The sequence below is a fragment of the Anabrus simplex genome, chromosome 9 (assembly GCF_040414725.1).
Source record: "Anabrus simplex isolate iqAnaSimp1 chromosome 9, ASM4041472v1, whole genome shotgun sequence".
Classification (NCBI taxonomy): domain Eukaryota; kingdom Metazoa; phylum Arthropoda; class Insecta; order Orthoptera; family Tettigoniidae; genus Anabrus; species Anabrus simplex.
Window position 1 is genome coordinate 170,156,839 of NC_090273.1, and position 19,429 is coordinate 170,176,267.

Genomic DNA, 19,429 nt, shown 5'->3' on the forward strand with positions numbered 1-19,429 from the left:
TTGGGTCATGGCGAGGTGATGCATGGCTACTGAGACAGTAGTCACTAGCAGCCCACCTCCAAATGCCAGGCGACATCTTAAGTTATTTTACTGGTAAAAAAATATCATTTTATTTAATTTTTTCTTTAGAGAATATACTTTTATCTTTAAGGGGAGCCTATGCTGACAATGGTAATTTCTCCACTTTTAGGTACGCTCAGGTAAAAGGTCCTTTGTCCTACAGATTTGAAACTTTATCGTGTTATTGTATGAACTTTGTGCTTTACAGTGCTGTCTTTAGTTTTAGGATTAGATGCATTGTTATTTTTTGTGAATTTTTTTCCAAATTTAAAAAATTTTCATGAAAAATTTGAGTAGTAATAATTTTTTCTGGTCTCATATATTAACATATCTAAAATAACCTGGTAGCTTTACAGAGAGAAGGTGTGGAAATATCACTGATAATTATTTCAGATTTCTACCTTTTATAGTTTTTTCACTGAGCGTACCTATATAAGGAAAAAAAACAAAAGCAGAAAAAATTAACTTTAAAGTTTAGCTTATATAAATCTTAGTTGAGGTGTTGTCTAGAACCCTCCTGCTGCATATTCCTCATTCTACTTGTCCTCCAGACTCCTTTTCATTGCTCTCATTGACTTACTTATCTTGGCTTCCACTATAAACAGCTTTTTATCCTCCATTTTGGTCCGACGAACATCAAAAGCTTTAAACGCACTGAGCGGATTCCACCCTGGTTTGATCCCCAGTTGTTCTAGAACTTTAATTCTGCCTGAATTTCCCATATTAAATGATAAAACAGCATCATGTACTCCTAATTTTAAGGTTTTATATCCAACAAAAATATTTTTAGGTACCGGTACACAGCTCCAAATTACACTGTTAAAAGATAAACTTAACCATGATAAGTTAATATTGTGTTTGGTCCGTATTGACTGGTCTGAATGTATAATATAACTATTTATAATAGTTTATTTAAATCCGCCTTGATCAATACACTCATTAAATGAAAGAAACACTATTTTTTAAACCGTACATGTTCCGGGAAATCTCAACCATTCCCTTCATCAGTGGTTAGATCAAAGAATAACACAATTTGACACAATCTTTTGTTTTACAATTTGAAGGAGTATAGTGTCCCAATACATCATATCAAAGAGTAAAGAGAACTTATGAAATATTATAAAAATGATCAATACATACAATTTTGGTTGAACTGAATGAGAATACTATATAAATTTAGGATCTTCAAGTTTTTCTTCTTTTCTTCTTCTTTTTGTTCCTTAAATGATTATATGCTAGCCTAGACAGTGGATTATCTTCTGCACTTTTCTCATTTAAACTTGATTCAGGATTACATTTTTTAAGGTAAATTTCTAAATTTTCCAAAACATTCATCAGTTTTCCCTTTTTGGTCAAATGTAATAATTTCATGTCATTGGAAATGTCTGTAAATTTATGATTCATTTCAACCATATGTTCTCCCATTGCTGAATGTTTTGGAAAATTTAGAAATTTACCTTACACAAAAATGTAATCCTGAATCAAGTTTAAATGAGAAAAGTGCAGAAGATAACCCACTGTTTAGGCCATCATATAATCATTTAAGGAACAAAAAGAAGAAGAAAAGAAGAAAAACTTGAAGATCCTAAATTTATATAGTATTCTCATTCAGTTCAACCAAAATTGTATGTATTGATCATTTTTATAATATTTCATAAGTTCTCTTTACTCTTTGATATGATGTATTGGGACACTATACTCCTTCAGATTGTAAAACAAAAGATTGTGTCAAATTGTGTTATTCTTTGATCTAATCACTGATGAAGGGAATGGTTGAGATTTCCCGAAACATGTATGGTTTAATAAATAGTGTTTCTTTCATTTAATGAGTGTATTGATCAAGGCGGATTTAAATAAACTATTATAAATAGTTATATTATACTGTTAAAAGACTCGTTTACATTTTGGGTTTTCCCATGCAAACATTTCTTCAATAAATCAGGATGGGCAAGATCCTTATAAATGGGCTTAATCAGAAGCATCACTCCTCCTGGAAGTCAGTGGAGTTTGTAGGTTTCCTTGTCTTTATTATACGTGCACCAAGAACCACGACAAGCAACTCAGTAACTCGAAATAATAAGCTAACATTAAAATCTTGAAGAAAAATCTATCCTAATATTGCTATAACTTGAAGTTGGATTAAAGAGATTACCTATAAAAAATTGTGAAGGTGGATTAAACGTATTCAGATCCTAGATATTATCTGTACATCATACGGTATAATTATGTCTTGGAAAACTTCATGTTGTTTGTTCTCTTTTTCTGTCTAATCTTGGGCAAGTTTCGGTACTGATGCCGTTTGTGCTAGTTTGGATATTTGTTGCTGTGGGCAACTTTTCTTCATACGATTTCGACTGATGAGAAGCTCCAACATAGTCTATGCGGTTCACTAATGGACTTTTATTTCCTAGAACTAGAAAGTTATCAAAAAGTAAAACCCAGCCTACAGTCAGAAGAGGGCGTGGCATTTGTAAATGGGAGGGGCCATGGAATATCCAAATTATGGGCACTTGTAACGCGATTTCACTGAAATAAAAAACGTTGCTCTATTGTACACATACCAAAGAATACTAAAATACATTAAAATGAAATTCGCAAATTTTTGCAAAAATTGAGGTACGTACTAGGTATCTTAAGATATATTTACAAAAATTCCTTCACCATATTAAAGATAAAAGTATATTCTCTAAAGAAAAAATTAAATTGAAAAATGACATTTTTTTACCAGTAAAATAACTTAAGATGTTAGGTGGGCTGCTAGTGACTACTGTCTCAGTAGCCATGCATCACCTCGCCATGACCCAAAACTTTTGATTCGGAGAGGATGAAATCTCCATACACATGCACAAACTCAGACACCAACATTCTACCCAAGGTACAGAGGCTAGCTATATGGTCAAAGATACGAAGAGGAGCAGAGAACCTCTCTGGCAACTCAGGGTACACCTTATTAGTCTGGCTCTACACCAAGCTGGTGACAGTGGTGATTATTGTTTTAAGAGAATGTACAACCAGGCAACCATACTAGCAGCCTACCTCCAAATGCCAGGTGACATCTTAAGTTATTTTACTGGTAAAAAAAATGTCATTTTTCAATTTAATTTTTTCTTTAGAGAATATACTTTTATCTTTAATATGGTGAAGGAATTTTTGTAAATATCTCTTAAGATACCTGAGATATGTATGCACGTTACTCAGCTTGTGGTTGTAAACTGATAGTGACCACGCCCATTTGTTCTACCAAGTAGTTATTGCAAATAATTTGTTGACGCTCAAATTTCCCACTCTGTATCTACTTCTTATGTTGCGTATAGTATCTCTCTCACCTTACAAGAAGAGGAAGTGATGGTGAAGCTGTTGTTTTCTTTGTATTTTGCTTGGATATGAAGGAGAACTTCGTGTGTATGGTCGTTGTGAATATTTGTGCCAGTAGTAATTCTTCTCCAAGTCATCAACTATGCATATAAAATGGGCAATCAGAAAAGAGAATAGTTTTGCAGCTCATATTAAAACTGACACTTCTAAGCCATACAGCTCTCCTAACCTAGAAAGTGCTTCTGCCAATAAATTTTGGAGTAATTGTGGCAGTGTAACAAACACCAATAATGATGTTAATATTATTTGTAGTGTAAATATTATGTTCCGTGCCTACCTTGTTTTTGTGCTGTCCGTGTACAGTGAAGGGCAGTGAAATAGTATCATTCAATAACTGTGACAAGATTGGGAAGAATACTATTGTTTATTGTATACACAGAAGGGCATAGGTCAGGGTTTAGTTGCACTCAGTGTTTTGAGGTCTTATGAACTTGGCACCACTAGTACCTTTACAAAAATAAATCACAGGATTTGGGCTGCTACTAAAGACAATCCACAAGTGCAGCAGCTGAAGAAGAAGCACGTCTTACTAACAGTAGAGACATATCTGCAAGTTGTGATGACACTTGGGTTACCGGAGGACACAGTTCCAGCATGGAGTGAGTACTGTTATTGGTCAAAGATATGAGTTTCATTGTTGTTTCCGTATTGAACTGAGATATGGTGTGAATGGACATATAAAGACTTTTAATGTAGATATTTCAATGTGTAACTACACCAATTTTAATTAATGTGTCCTTGCTCATTTGTCTGTGATTTGTTTTATGGCTGATGATGACATTTCAATGTCGAAACCAGTCCCATGTTAAATAAATGTTGTGAATAACACCTACACAACACGTAATTAGTATTGAATAGGTTGAACCTTATAAATAACTCATCTCTACTGTTATTGGTGTCAAGTCGGGGAAGGTATGAGACGTAGAGGTAATGTCCTTATCCTTCAAGGTATGCAAACAGTTGAAGAAAAAGACAGACTCAGTAGAATATGCAGAATGGGTAGAGAAGCATGAAAGTATATGTAAATTTAACCACAATGATAGCTCAGGCAGTATGGAAATGGAAGGCATGAAAGTTATTTTTCGTCAGAGTGTTCAGAAACGTAAACTATGCTACGTCAACTATATTGGTGATGGAGACACTTAGTGTTGCTGATGTCAACCTTATGGTTCAGAAACTAAAATATTAAAGAAAGTAATGTGTTGGTCATGTCCAAAAGCAAATGGGGAGTCAGTTGAGGAAGCTGAAAACAACTGTGAGGGAAAAGAGTTGAGTGATGGAAAATCACTAGCAGGAAAAAACAGGTTGACCGATGCAGTGATTAATACCCTTACAGTATATTGTGGAAATGCTATAAGGGCAAACAGTTCATCTGTAGCAGAAATGAGAACTGCAATTTGGTATCACAAGTGTTCAATAGAGGAGAAGCCAACTGACTACTTTTGTCCAAAGGTGTCCATTCCAACAAGCTGTGGCTGAAGGAACTGGGAAGACCTGCACCAGAAAAGCAATCTGCCTCCAGCCATCATGGAAGAAATAAAACCAGTTTTCAAAACTCTGGTTATAACAGATTTATTGGCAAGATGTGAGGGTGGCAACTTGCAGAATAATAACAAATCTTTGAATTTAAAAAATTTGGAAAATTTCCCCCAAAGCAGGTTTTGTAGGTAGAAAAACAGTACAAATAGCTGCAAATGATGCCTTAATAACATTTAATGGTGGTATCAAGGCTAGGTTAAAGGTGCTGGAAAAATTGTAACTTTGTTTTGGTGATTACTGCACACACATCGTACATGACGAGGACAATGCACGAGTGCATTCTGCAAATAAAAGGGCACAATCACAAAAGAGTCCAGAAAATGCAAGAAACGGCTTTAGTTGGAGGAGGAAGAAAAACAATGTCAACAAGAGGGGGTTGTGTATGCAGCGGGAGAGTTTTGATGTCCTTTCCTCCCATTGGTAACTGTAACCCTCATTCTCCAAAAAAATTAATTTTTACTATTTTTCTTCATAACTCAAACATTTTTGAGTTATTTTGATGAAAGTTTGTATGCATATGTATCTCTTGTGTCTTAACAATGCAGACTAGAACCATTCCTGTAACATTTGTTTTTTGTATTTTTTGAGAAAATATACCTGCCAAAAATGTCAAAAATTCTACTCCTGTAAAAAATGAAAAATAAAATATTATTTCAAAAGACAAGGACAAGATTTTAGTTACCATTTTTAACACAGGTATTCTGAGCATTCTAAAACAATAATCTTCCAGAAATTTGAAGTTTTGTACAAATTATGAAGGAAAAGCATGACAAATGTATAACAATCCAAAATTTTGAAAATGAATTTTTATTAACTAGTGATAGTTAATTTGCAAATGTTAAAACAGAACATTAAAGAGGAAGAAGAGTACTGTGAGTGTGCAAAATTTCATTTCAACAGAAATAAGGGATACCGAGATAAATTTTTAAAAATATCTGTATATTTTTATGTGTGTAAAGGTGTACCTCCCCGCTTTACCTTGTCATACATCAGCATGTGGGGCTGTGGCGAAGGTTGACCATATATTTCTCTAGCTATTAGTGCGACCAAGAACGGAACCTGGTCACTTTTAATTTTTTAAAAACCGCATGGCTGCTGGCTTTTATTTGGTATCCTTGAAAAGAAACCAGAATACTCTAGTGGTATTTAAAGATGAACGTGATGAACGGCTGCCTTGATTCCTTGTCAACTCCATGGACGATGGTCAGAGTTTCTTAGAAACATTTTCCCTGTGAGTGAGGGCAGCAGAATATCATCTACGGTATCCCCTGCATGTCGTAACAAATTACTAAAAGGGGTTCCAGACGCTCTTAACTTGGGAATGCAGATTTTGCAACCATGGGGCCCTGTACTGAGTCCTGGCATTGCTTCCACTTGTGCCAGCTCCTCACTTTCATCTGTCTCGTCCGACCTCCCTTGGTCAATTCTTGTTCTTTGTTGTCTACATGTTATCCCATGCAGTGAGATTGAAGTCGTAATAGGTTTGTTATTATTATTATTATTATTATTATTATTATTATTATTATCATTATCACTCAAGTGTATTATATTTGGTTCTATAGAAAGCTTGTCTGTCAAACTATTTTTTACTTGACCCTGTCTTGATTATAATCTTTTCTGCAGCTTCATTTTGAGAAATCTCAATTTGATCGAGCGAGTTGGCCGTGCAGTTAGGGACGCGCAGCTGTGAGCTTGCATTCATGAGATGCCATAATGAGTTCAAACCCCACTGTTGACAGCCCTAAAAATAGTTTTCCATAGTTTCCCATTTTTACACTTGGCAAACGCTGGGGCTGCACCTTAATTAAGGCCAGGGCCACTTCCTTCCTACGCCTAGCCCTTTCCTATCTTATTGTCGCCATAAGACCTATTTATGTCAGTGTGACGTGAAGCAGATTGTAAAAAAAAAAAAGAAAAAAGAAGAAAAATCTCAGTTTGAAGTAAGGAGAGTATAAGGAAGAAAGCTGCTCGAATGAAAAATACTGTCTGCATTTCTTTGAACTTTACATTACTTTGTGCTGTAAACTAGGCCTAGCCTGTTTGTAATTCTTTTGCAGTTGTTCACAATATATGAAACCTGAGTTCTTATTGATAACAAAATAGATGTCCTATTATTATTTCACAATTCTCAGGTTATAGGAAAACTTAGTTACATGTCAGTTGTGGGTATAAGATGAGACTCATGTTATCCGAGGCAAATAAAACTAATTTTAACAGCTTTTAACCCTAGATTGGTAGAGTACGTAAAAATTGACGTACCAAGACTAAGCACTTCCTCACTAACCCCTTGTCATCATTATCACTTGTCTGGCCAGAAGAGCATTCGCTAATCAGTTGTGAAGTAGATGTGATCTCGAATTGCTCCCATCAGCCGTGTCGTTTAGGATTTTAATACTTATTCATTCTTGGTATACCAAGAGCACGTCAATGCTGAAAGGCATAAGAAGGTTTTCTGTTGTGGGAGCCCACATGGTCAGCTGAGGCCATAAATTTACTACCATCCAGCAGGACCTCTCCATTGCGATAAGGTGAACCTAAATGACACGATCGACCAAAAAAAAATCCTATATATAAGCATATCTTATGATACTTATTAGAAAGGAATTACAATAAATCCATGAACAATACAAACAGCATTAGAGCTCTTGATTTTCAACCAAATTTCCCCTCCACTCAAAAGACGACAGCAAGTAATGACAAGGTAGACACGCCTCTTCCTCCTTTCTCCTGCATTAGCAGGCAGGCCCCAACACACACACACACCTGTATTACACCAGGTTAAAAGCTGAGGCTACGGGTGCAGGGTCACTCTCAAGGTAGTAAGAACATGGGGCAATGCTCCTATGTTCGGTGGTAAGTTTGACAAATTCTAACACAAGTTAACCAAAGGAAGAAGGTTAAATATAATACTCCCATTTTTCTCTCTTGGTTGCAGGTCGTGTAGCAAACCATCTAACCACTCAATGCACAAACTTGTGAATTCTTGGAGTGACATTGAATTCCACCACAAATACCATTAGCTTCGGCATACAAGACGCAACTAGGAATTTCCAATTTAAACACGGTGCCATAAGAAGACAGTTTACGTTTCTATGTTCCATGTTACGGGAACACAAAAAGAACAAAGATATTTTCTGGTCATCAATAATAATATGTTCTCAGAAATGCTTATTAGCCAAACGTTTTAACCAAAATAGACATAGCTAAGTTCTTAACCTCCCCTCTTCCCCCCTGCCCTCCCTCATCCCCTCCACATTTTCAAAGATCCACCCTTTAATTTTTTAATATGTTAGAGATTGTTTTAAGATTCACTTGGAATAATATGTCTCTGTACTTTTATGAATTTATACCTGAATCAAAAAAGTGAGCTGACAATGTTTAGTCAATCTAAATGAAACCTGTACTGCTCGTAAATTTAAATTTCCCAAAGGCAAAATTTAAAAAAAGTATCAGTTAGGTGGAAAATTTCCCTCCAATGAAAACACACCTATTCATTACGTATGAAGGAATACTGGGCTAAGAGGAAAGGCCAACAAATGTTGATCCCACATGGTCCTAAGTGACCCATTTGCGATGAAAAGGAAGAAGAAGATGGTTGCCTAGTTATACTTCCTCTTAAAACAATAACCACCACCACTATATGAGTAATTGGTCTCTATTGAGAGTGGGTTCTCTGTGCAGGCTGTAGTTGCATGTGGTGCCCAAAATACTTCTACAGTAGAACGTATGGCAGCAGCGATCACGTCGAGGGACACATGCACGGAGGAAGATCTAGGGTAGGAACAACCTGATAGACAACAGTGCGCGAGGATCGCTGTAGCATTTGGATGTCCAGAAATGACTCCTGAGCAACAGCTGCAGAAATTCAAGCTGTTGCGGCACCACAGATTACACTACAAACAATTGGTACTTGTTTGCAAGTAGGTGGCTGTGTCCTGTGTCCCTCCAGCAAGTGTTCCCCTGTCCCCTCAGTATCGACATGTGTGGCTGTCCTGGTGTTGGGAATGGTCACACTGTGCTGATGAATGGAATAGTCATCTTCAGTTATGAATCTCGCTTTTGTTTTGGTTGATACGTTTGTGTACGACGGTATACCAGGGAGAGAGGCTGTGCCAGTCTAATTGTTGAGAGTCACATGGGGCTAATACCAGCTGTTACAGTCTGAAGATCTTTGTATGTTTCACGTGAAACCACCATTGGTGATTGTTGAGGGCATAACAATGACTGCTCGATAGTATGTGGACTAGGTTGTCTTTCCGATGGTGACAGTTGCAAAATAAATGTTTCAACATCACAATATTCAGGGTGCTCTCCAAAACATTAAGCTTTTACAGCAGCTACAAGCCATATGAGACATGATGGACCACATTCCATGGGATGTTATCCAGGGCTTTATTGACAGCATACCATGCAGGACACAGCACAGCGACATCCTTCCCACTCCTAAGCCCTTTCCTGTCCCATCGTCGCCATAAGACCTACATGTGTCGGTACGGCAACTTGTAAAAAAAAAAAAAAAAAAAAAAAAAAAAAAGATTAATCCCTAAGGGTGTTAAATGGGTGTTAAGATCCGAAAACAAAAATACTCATTCCTCCAAAACTGTTTACCTACAAAGACAAAATTCCGAATGGCGATATATATATTTAAATCCTATATGTAAAATAGGAAATATTTTAAAATGTCCCACTCCTCAGGCATTAAATGACGTTAGCTCAGGAAATGAAATTATTCATCCCTCCAAAACTGTGCGATGTATGAAGTTGTAATTTTACAAGAAGGTTATTTTTTTATGTCCTAGGTGTCAAATTTGATGTACTTCAAAATGTTTTAAATAATTATAATGATGATATTGGTTTCATGTCCCACTAACTACTTTAATGGTTATTGGAGATGCCGAGGTGTCGGACTGAGCCAGGATTGAACCTGCCAGGTTGAGCTCAGAAAGCCAGCGCCTCAACTGTCTGAGCCACTCAGCCCAGCAAGAATCACTAACTAGAATCAAAACTGTAGAGTTTCAAAATGCAGTCATAACCCCTTAATATTTTTTGTAGAAAAGAATTCATATTTATTTACAGGAAGAGAAAAATCTGGAATCAGCACAACATTAGTTATTGGATTATATGAATTTAGCATTGTAATAAACAAGGACAAGCAACTTATTAACGTCTGCTTTAATAAGGACTTACACCATTGTCATTCTCAAGGTGTCAGTTATGTTTGAATTATACTTCTGGTATTATTTCACGATACTTATTTCATTCAGTTCACTGCCAATATCCATTTCTGTCTTCTTTATTTTTTGTAATGAACATAAAAATCTACACTAGGATCGCTATAACGTTCTGAATCACAGCAGTTCACGACACAACAGTGTCGTTTAGTATGACGAGGACATTCCATATTGCCTTTGTATGTAAATTATGTGTTACAATACACTATTATACAGACAAATAACAAATCTTTCCATTAATCAACATCACAGTTGTGCGTTAGTTAAACCAGCGTGGCCTGCTCTCTACCTCACTGTTTCGCCACCTTTAGCGCTAGTAGTCACTTGCACGCTCCCCATTGCAGCTCAGGGTGAGCACAATGTGTACTGACCTGTCCACCATGCACACTTGAGGCATTGCAGGTACACCGCTTCTATGAATATGCAGTTCCCGTTTTCCCCAGTGAGGGATTCAGTTGCATATGGGTACAATGTATTGCAGAGTTACTGTATGGGAAACATATTACCTTATTTTTTACTTTTATAGGAACTTATTTTTCCGCACAACATGCCTGTTGCTGATTGGTGCAAAACCAGTGTTTGTTTTGGAAGGAGTGGCTCCTTCGTTGAAGCACAACACGATTGCTCGAAGAAATGATCGGGGGAATCATCAAAGAAATGGTGCTGGCTTCAGTGAATTACATAATACGAGAAAGGTTAATCGTTCTCGTTTGATGTCTCTTCTCAAACAGGTAGGTTGCACTAACATTTCTGAATATTTGTCTTAGTAGTGCCTTTTGAACAGTTGGGTATAATGGAATTAGGCAGGAATTTTCTGTGATCTTTTGTTTATTTCACTACCTAAAAAATGTAGTGTCATGCATAGATGTCTTTACAGAAAAACAATATATATACAAATCTCCACCTTATCAATACAAATTTATTTTACATTAAGCAGGTAAATATAGTAAAATAGTCAAGACTAGTTTCGACCCCTAGGGGGTCATCCTCAGTTGACATGCATTAAAAATTGTATTGTTCATAAAAACATCACATATAGTGGTAAAAGTTTAGACTAATTTAGACTGATCATTAATGTTGGTATGTCTAATGCATGACTAGTGTGCATCGTTCATGAAGACACATATCACCTTACTGCTACTACCATCCAATTTTAGGTTATATAATATGGAACACACATATGTTTGTGTAACTCAACAGTGGCAAGTTCAACTATGTACACAATTAGCTATTGATTAGTCACATGAAAGTACAGAACACTGGCTTGAACATTTCTGATTGAGGTATCAATGCAACACCTTACTTGCATACATCCTAGAAGCTAAATTCAGTTTGTAAGGCCCATTACTTCTGATTGAAACATAGTATGAAGTTAAAATTTGAATAAAAAATATTTGCTAATGTAGACATTAAAATGTTGTTAAAATGGGCATATAGTCAAAAACAGTGGTATGTATGCCACACATGTCTAGTTAAAAATACATTACATTGATGTTGTTTATGTGCGGTACAACATGTACACTGATTTGGAATAAATGAGGTTTGTATATATAGTGTTCCAACAAAATGGATCCATAAAAATATTATATGTAAAGACAATTGGTATTATAATGATCCGCTGCAGATCAGGTAATGCTGTTTATTTATCTGGAGATATTATTGGCGGCTACAGATGTTGGAGTTATTAGAAATGTTAATGGAGTATGTTTTCTTCCGTAGTCGCGATGTTTATAGTTGGTGGCATTAGTCAAATATGTTGAAAGTTATGCGTCTTGGTGCACGTTGATTTGTCCTGGAAGCTTATATGTTGTAAAAAACAAGGTAGAGTGTGTAAAGTGTTGGAACCGTGCGTTCTTTGTAGCTGCAGGCAACAGGCAGCTACAAAGAACGCACGGTTCCAACACTTTACACACTCTACCTTGTTTTTTACAACATATAAGCTTCCAGGACAAATCAACGTGCACCAAGACGCATAACTTTCAACATATTTGACTAATGCCACCAACTATAAACATCGCGACTACGGAAGAAAACATACTCCATTAACATTTCTAATAACTCCAACATCTGTAGCCGCCAATAATATCTCCAGATAAATAAACAGCATTACCTGATCTGCAGCGGATCATTATAATACCAATTGTCTTTACATATAATATTTTTATGGATCCATTTTGTTGGAACACTATATATACAAACCTCATTTATTCCAAATCAGTGTACATGTTGTACCGCACATAAACAACATCAATGTAATGTATTTTTAACTAGACATGTGTGGCATACATACCACTGTTTTTGACTATATGCCCATTTTAACAACATTTTAATGTCTACATTAGCAAATATTTTTTATTCAAATTTTAACTTCATACTATGTTTCAATCAGAAGTAATGGGCCTTACAAACTGAATTTAGCTTCTAGGATGTATGCAAGTAAGGTGTTGCATTGATACCTCAATCAGAAATGTTCAAGCCAGTGTTCTGTACTTTCATGTGACTAATCAATAGCTAATTGTGTACATAGTTGAACTTGCCACTGTTGAGTTACACAAACATATGTGTGTTCCATATTATATAACCTAAAATTGGATGGTAGTAGCAGTAAGGTGATATGTGTCTTCATGAACGATGCACACTAGTCATGCATTAGACATACCAACATTAATGATCAGTCTAAATTAGTCTAAACTTTTACCACTATATGTGATGTTTTTATGAACAATACAATTTTTAATGCATGTCAACTGAGGATGACCCCCTAGGGGTCGAAACTAGTCTTGACTATTTTACTATATTTACCTGCTTAATGTAAAATAAATTTGTATTGATAAGGTGGAGATTTGTATATATATTGTTTTTCTGTAAAGTAATATCCATCAATACGGAAATGAAACTTATAAATAACAACATGCATAGATGTCACCACAAACAACATGTTATAATTAAATCTCTACTATTCATTGGTGTGTTGTCTGTTTGAGTATGAATACTGTTCGGAGTTGCGTTGAAACTGGCCGTGTGGCTTGGGGCTTGCAGCTGTGTGAGTTCGTACCCCACTGTATACCAGTGGTCGGAAGAGAAATTAAGCTCTAGGAATTTTTAATTGTAACATTACCAGTGTTTTACCTCCAGGAGGCAGCTTATCCAAGACTTGTATTATTGCCTGCCTTCGGCTCTTACATAAAGGGAGGGTGTGGCACTTGAACTGATGAGCCTGCTGCTACACAGGGGTGAAACGCTGATGGTCTTTCAAGTGAAAAGGCCAGAAGACTTGAATACTGTGATATTTGCAATCGATGAAATTAAACTGTGGTTCTCTTCTGGGAACTTAATTGTTAATGATAAATTGCAAAATGGAAACTCCTCATGTCCTCATACCGAGGTGGTGCAGCTCTTTTTAGGCACACCCCCAATGGAGGTGAGCTGCATGGACCATTTCAACCACATACCAACCCTCCTGCTATTCTTAAATTGTTGGCAGTACCGGCAATCGAACCCGGGCCCCCGAGGACAGCAGCTAATAACACTAACCGTTATGCTATGGAGGTGGACATGGGTGCCATTGCTATATCATTTTTCCATTAAAATGTGTTTTGTTATTTCTAAATGAAATGTAATAGAGCAGTTGTCCACAAAGTGCAGGAGTGCAGAGAGTAATCAAGCAGAGCGTCTAAGATCGGAAGTTCCTATGAGGATACAATATCAGTTTAAAGAAAAAATGTAGTTACAGTAGTCCACCTGAGTCAATACATTAAATGTTGAGTAAAAACACATTAAAGATACATGTTTCAGCCCTATTAGGAAAAACACACCAAAAGTCCATAAGAAAGAATTGATACTGAAATGTTTTAACTTTACTGTAAACATAAAAACACAAACGTAACCCAAAATTATACAGAAGAATGTGTAAAAACACTTATTCCTGAAGCATTGATGAAAAGTATCACTAGCATCAAAATTATCATGCTGTAGAAAAGTTTGAAAATTCACAGTTAGAAAAGTGAAATGAAAAATATTGTCAGTACGGAAAACAAAAAAAGGAGCAAAAACATGGAACTGATAGACTGCCAAGCAGGTCAGCTGTTCGTGGCAAGGAAGAGGGAAGAGGGAATCATGGGAGGGAGAATTTTTAGGAAATGACAGGGAGAGTTGACACTTTATGTTTTATCAAGAAAGATTATTAATGACTTGAAAAGAACGTTAGTTTGTTCAGTAATTTCGTGCTTGTTGATCCCAAGGGCTGTGCCAGCTTGGCATTGGCCTTGCTGGATTTGCCTCGATGTAGAGCCAGACTAACAAGGTGTCCCCCGAGTTGTCTGAGAGGTGTCTGTGCTCACTATTCATTTCTATTTCTTCCTTTACCATCCTAACTTTCTTACTTTTCATTTTTCTGACTGTCTAGCCAGCCTCTCTGCTTTGGGTAGAATGTCTTTGAGTGAGTGCGTGCGTGTGTGCAGAGATTTCATCCTCCCCAAGTCACAAGTTTCGGGTTGTGGCAAGTTGACATATGGCTACTGGACAAGTAGTCGCTAGCGGCCCACCTCCAGATACCACACGCCCTCTGGAGTATAAAGTCTTACCTCGGCATGCGGGACTCTGCTGAGTGTTGACCAAATATTTGCTTAGCTAGTCGTGGGACCATGCTTGGAATCTGATCTGTTTATTTTTAATCATCCTAGGACTGCCAGCCTTCAAACAGCATCTTAGAAAAAAAAGTAAAGAAACATAAATGTTTCAACAGAGTTGACCTGAGCCAGGCTGAGTAGCTGAGTCCAGTGGTATTTGAAAGTGCTCAAATACTTGAGAAAAATATATTATTATTATTAAGCGTATGGAATTTACAGAATGGACAAGTATATAATTATACAAAAGAAAAACCTGCAAAGAATACAAGGTAAGTAGGGAACAATTACACATGAATATCTAAATTGTTTATCCACTGCACTAGGGATACTGAGACATCAGCAAAGTCTTTTCGGTCTCCACCATAAGCACGCAGAGGGCATTCGTCCATTATATGATGCATGGTCTGGACTAAAGCACCACAATCACACACTGGAGAGTCCCTGAAGCCCCACTGGTGAAGGGAGAATGCAGATCTTCCACAATTTGTGCAGAACCTGTTTAGTGATGCCCACGTTCTTCTTGGCAAGCTGAAACCAGCTGGGGCGTGGTTTGGATTAAAGAGGCTTGGCCACTCCGGAGCTGTACGAATCCATTGCTCTTTCCATTCCTCTTTTAAATTGAAACCAGCATCCATTAGATTCTTAGCTGTTTTCATCGGTGGCTTACGGGATTTCAGCCTTTGTCTCCAGAGATCTGCAACATCTCTATGGATAGGTAGAGTTGGATTGGACATGATCTTATTATATTCTTGAACAAGGGCTCTTGAATGTCGCAGGCTTGGTGGAGCAATGTGGGACAGGACTGGCAGCCAGTGCGTTGCAGTAGGCTTCAGAGTACCAGAGATGATACGCATGGTGGTGTTAAGTTGTACATCGACTTTCTTCACGTGGCAACTGTTAAGCCATACTGAAGAGCAGTATTCAGCTGCAGAATACACGAGGCCAAGCGCAGTACGTCGTAATGTGTCCGCTGAAGCACCCCATGAAGTTCCACACAATTTAAACAGAATATTATTACGTGATCTCAACTTAGATCCGAGGTTTTCAAGATGCTTTCTATAAGATAGGGTTCGGTCAAGCGTTACCCCGAGGTACTTTGGGTTAGGATTGTGCTTTAGCACTGAGCCATTGAAGCGTACTTGGAGTTTTGTATTAGCCAACTTGTTGTGGAGATGGAAGCAAGCAGATTCTGTCTTATTCATACTGGGTTGTAGTCTCTAGTTTCGGAAGTAAGAGCTAAGTGTATCCAGGTCAGACGTCAGGATGGCCTCGGCAAGGCTGAGATCTGGATGTTGAATGGCAATGGCTAGGTCGTCTGCATAAGAGAATTTTACTGATTTTGTCTCAGGAATATCTGATATGTAGAGATATGAAGATATGAAGAGGTGCCAATACTGATCCCTGGGGAAGGCCATTTTTTAGTTTCCTAAGACGACTAATGTCATCATACATGACAACACGGAAGAGCCTTTCGGTTAGCATATTGTTGATCAGTGTGGTTACAGTTTTGCAAGGAATAACTCGTTGCAGCTTCAACATCAGAAAAAAAAAAATATATATATATTATAATATAAAAATATGTTAACAAAATATATATAAAGAGTTTTGTCTGTACTTTGCTCAGAATTTGAAAAGAATGGTATTTCTGTATCGGTCTTGTCCACAGTAACAAGGAAATGCACTTTCTACTTTTCTGTAATTTCTGTCTGTCTTTCTGTTTGTATGTATGTATGTATGTATGTATGTATGTATGTATGTACAAGCATCACGAGAAAACGGCTGAAGAGAATTTAATGAAAATCAGTATGTAAGGTCGGGGGTTGAGCCACTACAATCTAGGCTATAAATTTTATTCACGTTGAGCGAAATGATAGTTTAGGGAAAGGCCTAGAACTTAATTATCAAATATTTATATTATTAGTGGTCCTATCTATAAATACTACATAACTAAAGTTATATAGAATTAAATTTCCGATCATTTATGTCTTATACATTTTTACTGTACCGGCTATGATAACACAGATATTCATGAATTTGTATTTTTGTTGTTAAGTCCATATCAACGCCGAGCCACAGAATTTAATGAAAATCGGTATATAGAGTCTGGGAATAACTGATTCCCATAGAGTGGGAATCAACATCTATATCATCTGATGGCCAGTTAGGCATCGATTTTTGGTAATGAGATAAAGTCTCTCATAATGCATTGGCACTAATGTCAAAAACATATCAGATGTAAGGCTTTTCAGGCGTTTGCTCTATTAACCAGCGTTTCGTCTTAGGTCTGACACTAGACTCATCCGAGTGGGATGTATCAGACCCTACCCACTGACGCTGGGGTGTATGCAGGTGAAAGCCTAAGGGGATGTTTTCATTCCCCTTCCCGCAAGGGAAGGGGCGGGCCACCTAGAAGGTAACGCCTTCTCTCTGGCCAGGAGGTTTGGCGGGGTTTGGTGGTTTGCTGGAGTTGGGAGATGGGTAAGGGGAAATTTGTGTTTAGGAGATTTGGTGATATGGCCTCTTGGCTAAGGGTAGCTCTGTTCCTCAGTGCTTTATTGACAATGATACATACATATATACAAAGCTTTATGAATTTTATAACAGATACATGTGCGATTTTACAAGAGATACTTGTGCGATTTTACAACCAGGTTGCATATTGTGGTGTGGTGAAGTGAGGGGTTTCGTGAGGTTGAAGAAGAATGTGAAATGCTAGGATATGATACAGGGATGAGAAATTTGCCAGGGAGGTGAGTAGGAGACTTAAGAGGTTAGATGGAGGAGTGGGTAGTGGGAAGATTGCAGGTGGGTGTGGTGGGAGGTTTGTAGATGGGGGTGGTGGATAGTTGCTGGGTGGAGATGGTGGAAAGCAGGAGTGTGGACTGGGAGGTTGCTGAGAGGGTGCAGGCCAGGGGCGTGTGCGTTGGCGGGGTGATTTATGTTGGTTAGGAGTTTGGGGTGGGGAGCGGGACGGTTCTATCCTGTGGTGACGGCCGTTGAGGTATACACCTTGGGCGATGAGCCGCTGAACGTCTTCGGACGTAGGTAGGTGCAGGCGTACTAAGTACGTTTGTCCATCATCGTTGCGGATTCTTAATGGCTTTCTTCACCGGGAGTCCTACTTGTTGGAGTTCTTGGAGGATTGCTGTGGTTGGCAGGTTGGGTTCCACACCACAGGCCACACAGCTGTATATGTTGTTCTGGCTGGGCGGTGGTGATGGAGTTCGTGGTCGTACATTATCTGGTGCTGGTGGTCGTATATTACCTGCTTGGGTTACAGTTGCTTCATTTGGCGACGTAGTTACTTCTTCCTGCTGGCTCTGGGCATGGGAGGGTGGGGGTTGGTATGCCATTATGGGAGAGGGGTGGGTAGTAGCTGTGGTGGTGGTAGGAGTGTTGGTGGTAGAGTGAGAGGAGATGGTAGTGGTAGTGATGACTGTAGTCGTGGTGGTGGTCTGAGAGGTGTAAGGAGAGGGCAGCTGCTGTTGGTGTGATGTGCCAGTAGTGGGGGTGGCTGTGGCGTATTCCTTCATTAGCTGGTCGATTAATTTCTGTGGGGTATCTTTTACTTGACGTAGTTGTTTTTTAATATATACCCCATTATCTACAGCGTTTAAACGTCCCCTTGCACTGGGTAATATAAGAGTACTTCTCTTGTGGGTTTGTTGTTTTCATACAGACTGGCAGCGGCGTAGAGGCCGGTGGAGCGAAGTTCCTTAAGAATGTCATCTTCCGGAATTACTCGGTCAACATCTTGGGCAATGCAAGTGTAGTATATTATAGGGGAGGCCGACTTCCTCTTGGTGTCTGGCCTATTTTGCTTTTTTGGATCGTCTGGGCGCGAAATTAAAGATGTGGCGCCACCCGGCCGAATAAAAATGCTTGCGGGTGTTTTTAGGGCGATACAGTACACTTTCAGAGTTTGATGCAGGTGAACTACTACTACTACTACTACTACTACTACTACTACTACTACTCTCGTTTTCATTCCCCACCTAGAGGGTTACGCCCTCGCTCTGGCCAAGAGATGCGGGCGGGTTGGGGAGATGTGCGGGAAGAGGGAGTTGGGTAAAGGATGTGAGAAATGAAGGAGATGGGAGGGGAATTTATGGCTATTGGGCTAAGTTTTATTGAATTTCATAATTGATTACCATATTGTTAGACAAGGTAGATAATTAAATATACAGAAGTAGATAAAGACATTCAACATCAGTGTATTGTTTCTGGAGTAACTTTTTTCCTCTCTTTTTTTTCCCTTATAATCCTATGCCTGATATTCATGACAAATATTAGGTTATGAATACATATACAGGGTAGGCAATTGCGTGGTTCAGAGTGCACTTAGATCCCTATTTTATGCTTGATGTGGTTGTCCTTAGTGCATGGCAATGAAACATGGAAATATAAGATGTTACTGGATATGCGTCTGAAGCTGAAAATACCATGAAAAGGGTTATACAAGAGTTTCTAAATAAGAAGATGTACAACATTATAGGGAAGGATCCACCTTTCAATACTCTGTAGTAAAAAGTAGTTACAACCTGTTTATTGGGACCGGTTTCAACACATTTCAAGTGTCATCATCAGCCAATTAGC

General features: G+C 38.1%; 1 protein-coding gene across 2 annotated transcripts in view; it reads left to right on the forward strand.

Annotated features, from left to right (window-relative positions):
- The window catches only part of Gen (XPG-like endonuclease), a 244,982-nt gene that overhangs the window by 18,770 nt on the left and 206,783 nt on the right, over nt 1-19,429 (forward strand). The window contains exon 2 of one of the 2 annotated variants that reach the window (XM_067153912.2): nt 10,732-10,936. In XM_067153912.2, coding sequence (XP_067010013.2) covers nt 10,732-10,936 — 205 coding nt within the window. Of the gene's footprint in view, nt 1-10,731; nt 10,937-19,429 lie in introns of those variants that run through there. The other variant, XM_067153913.2, reaches the window with a different exon arrangement.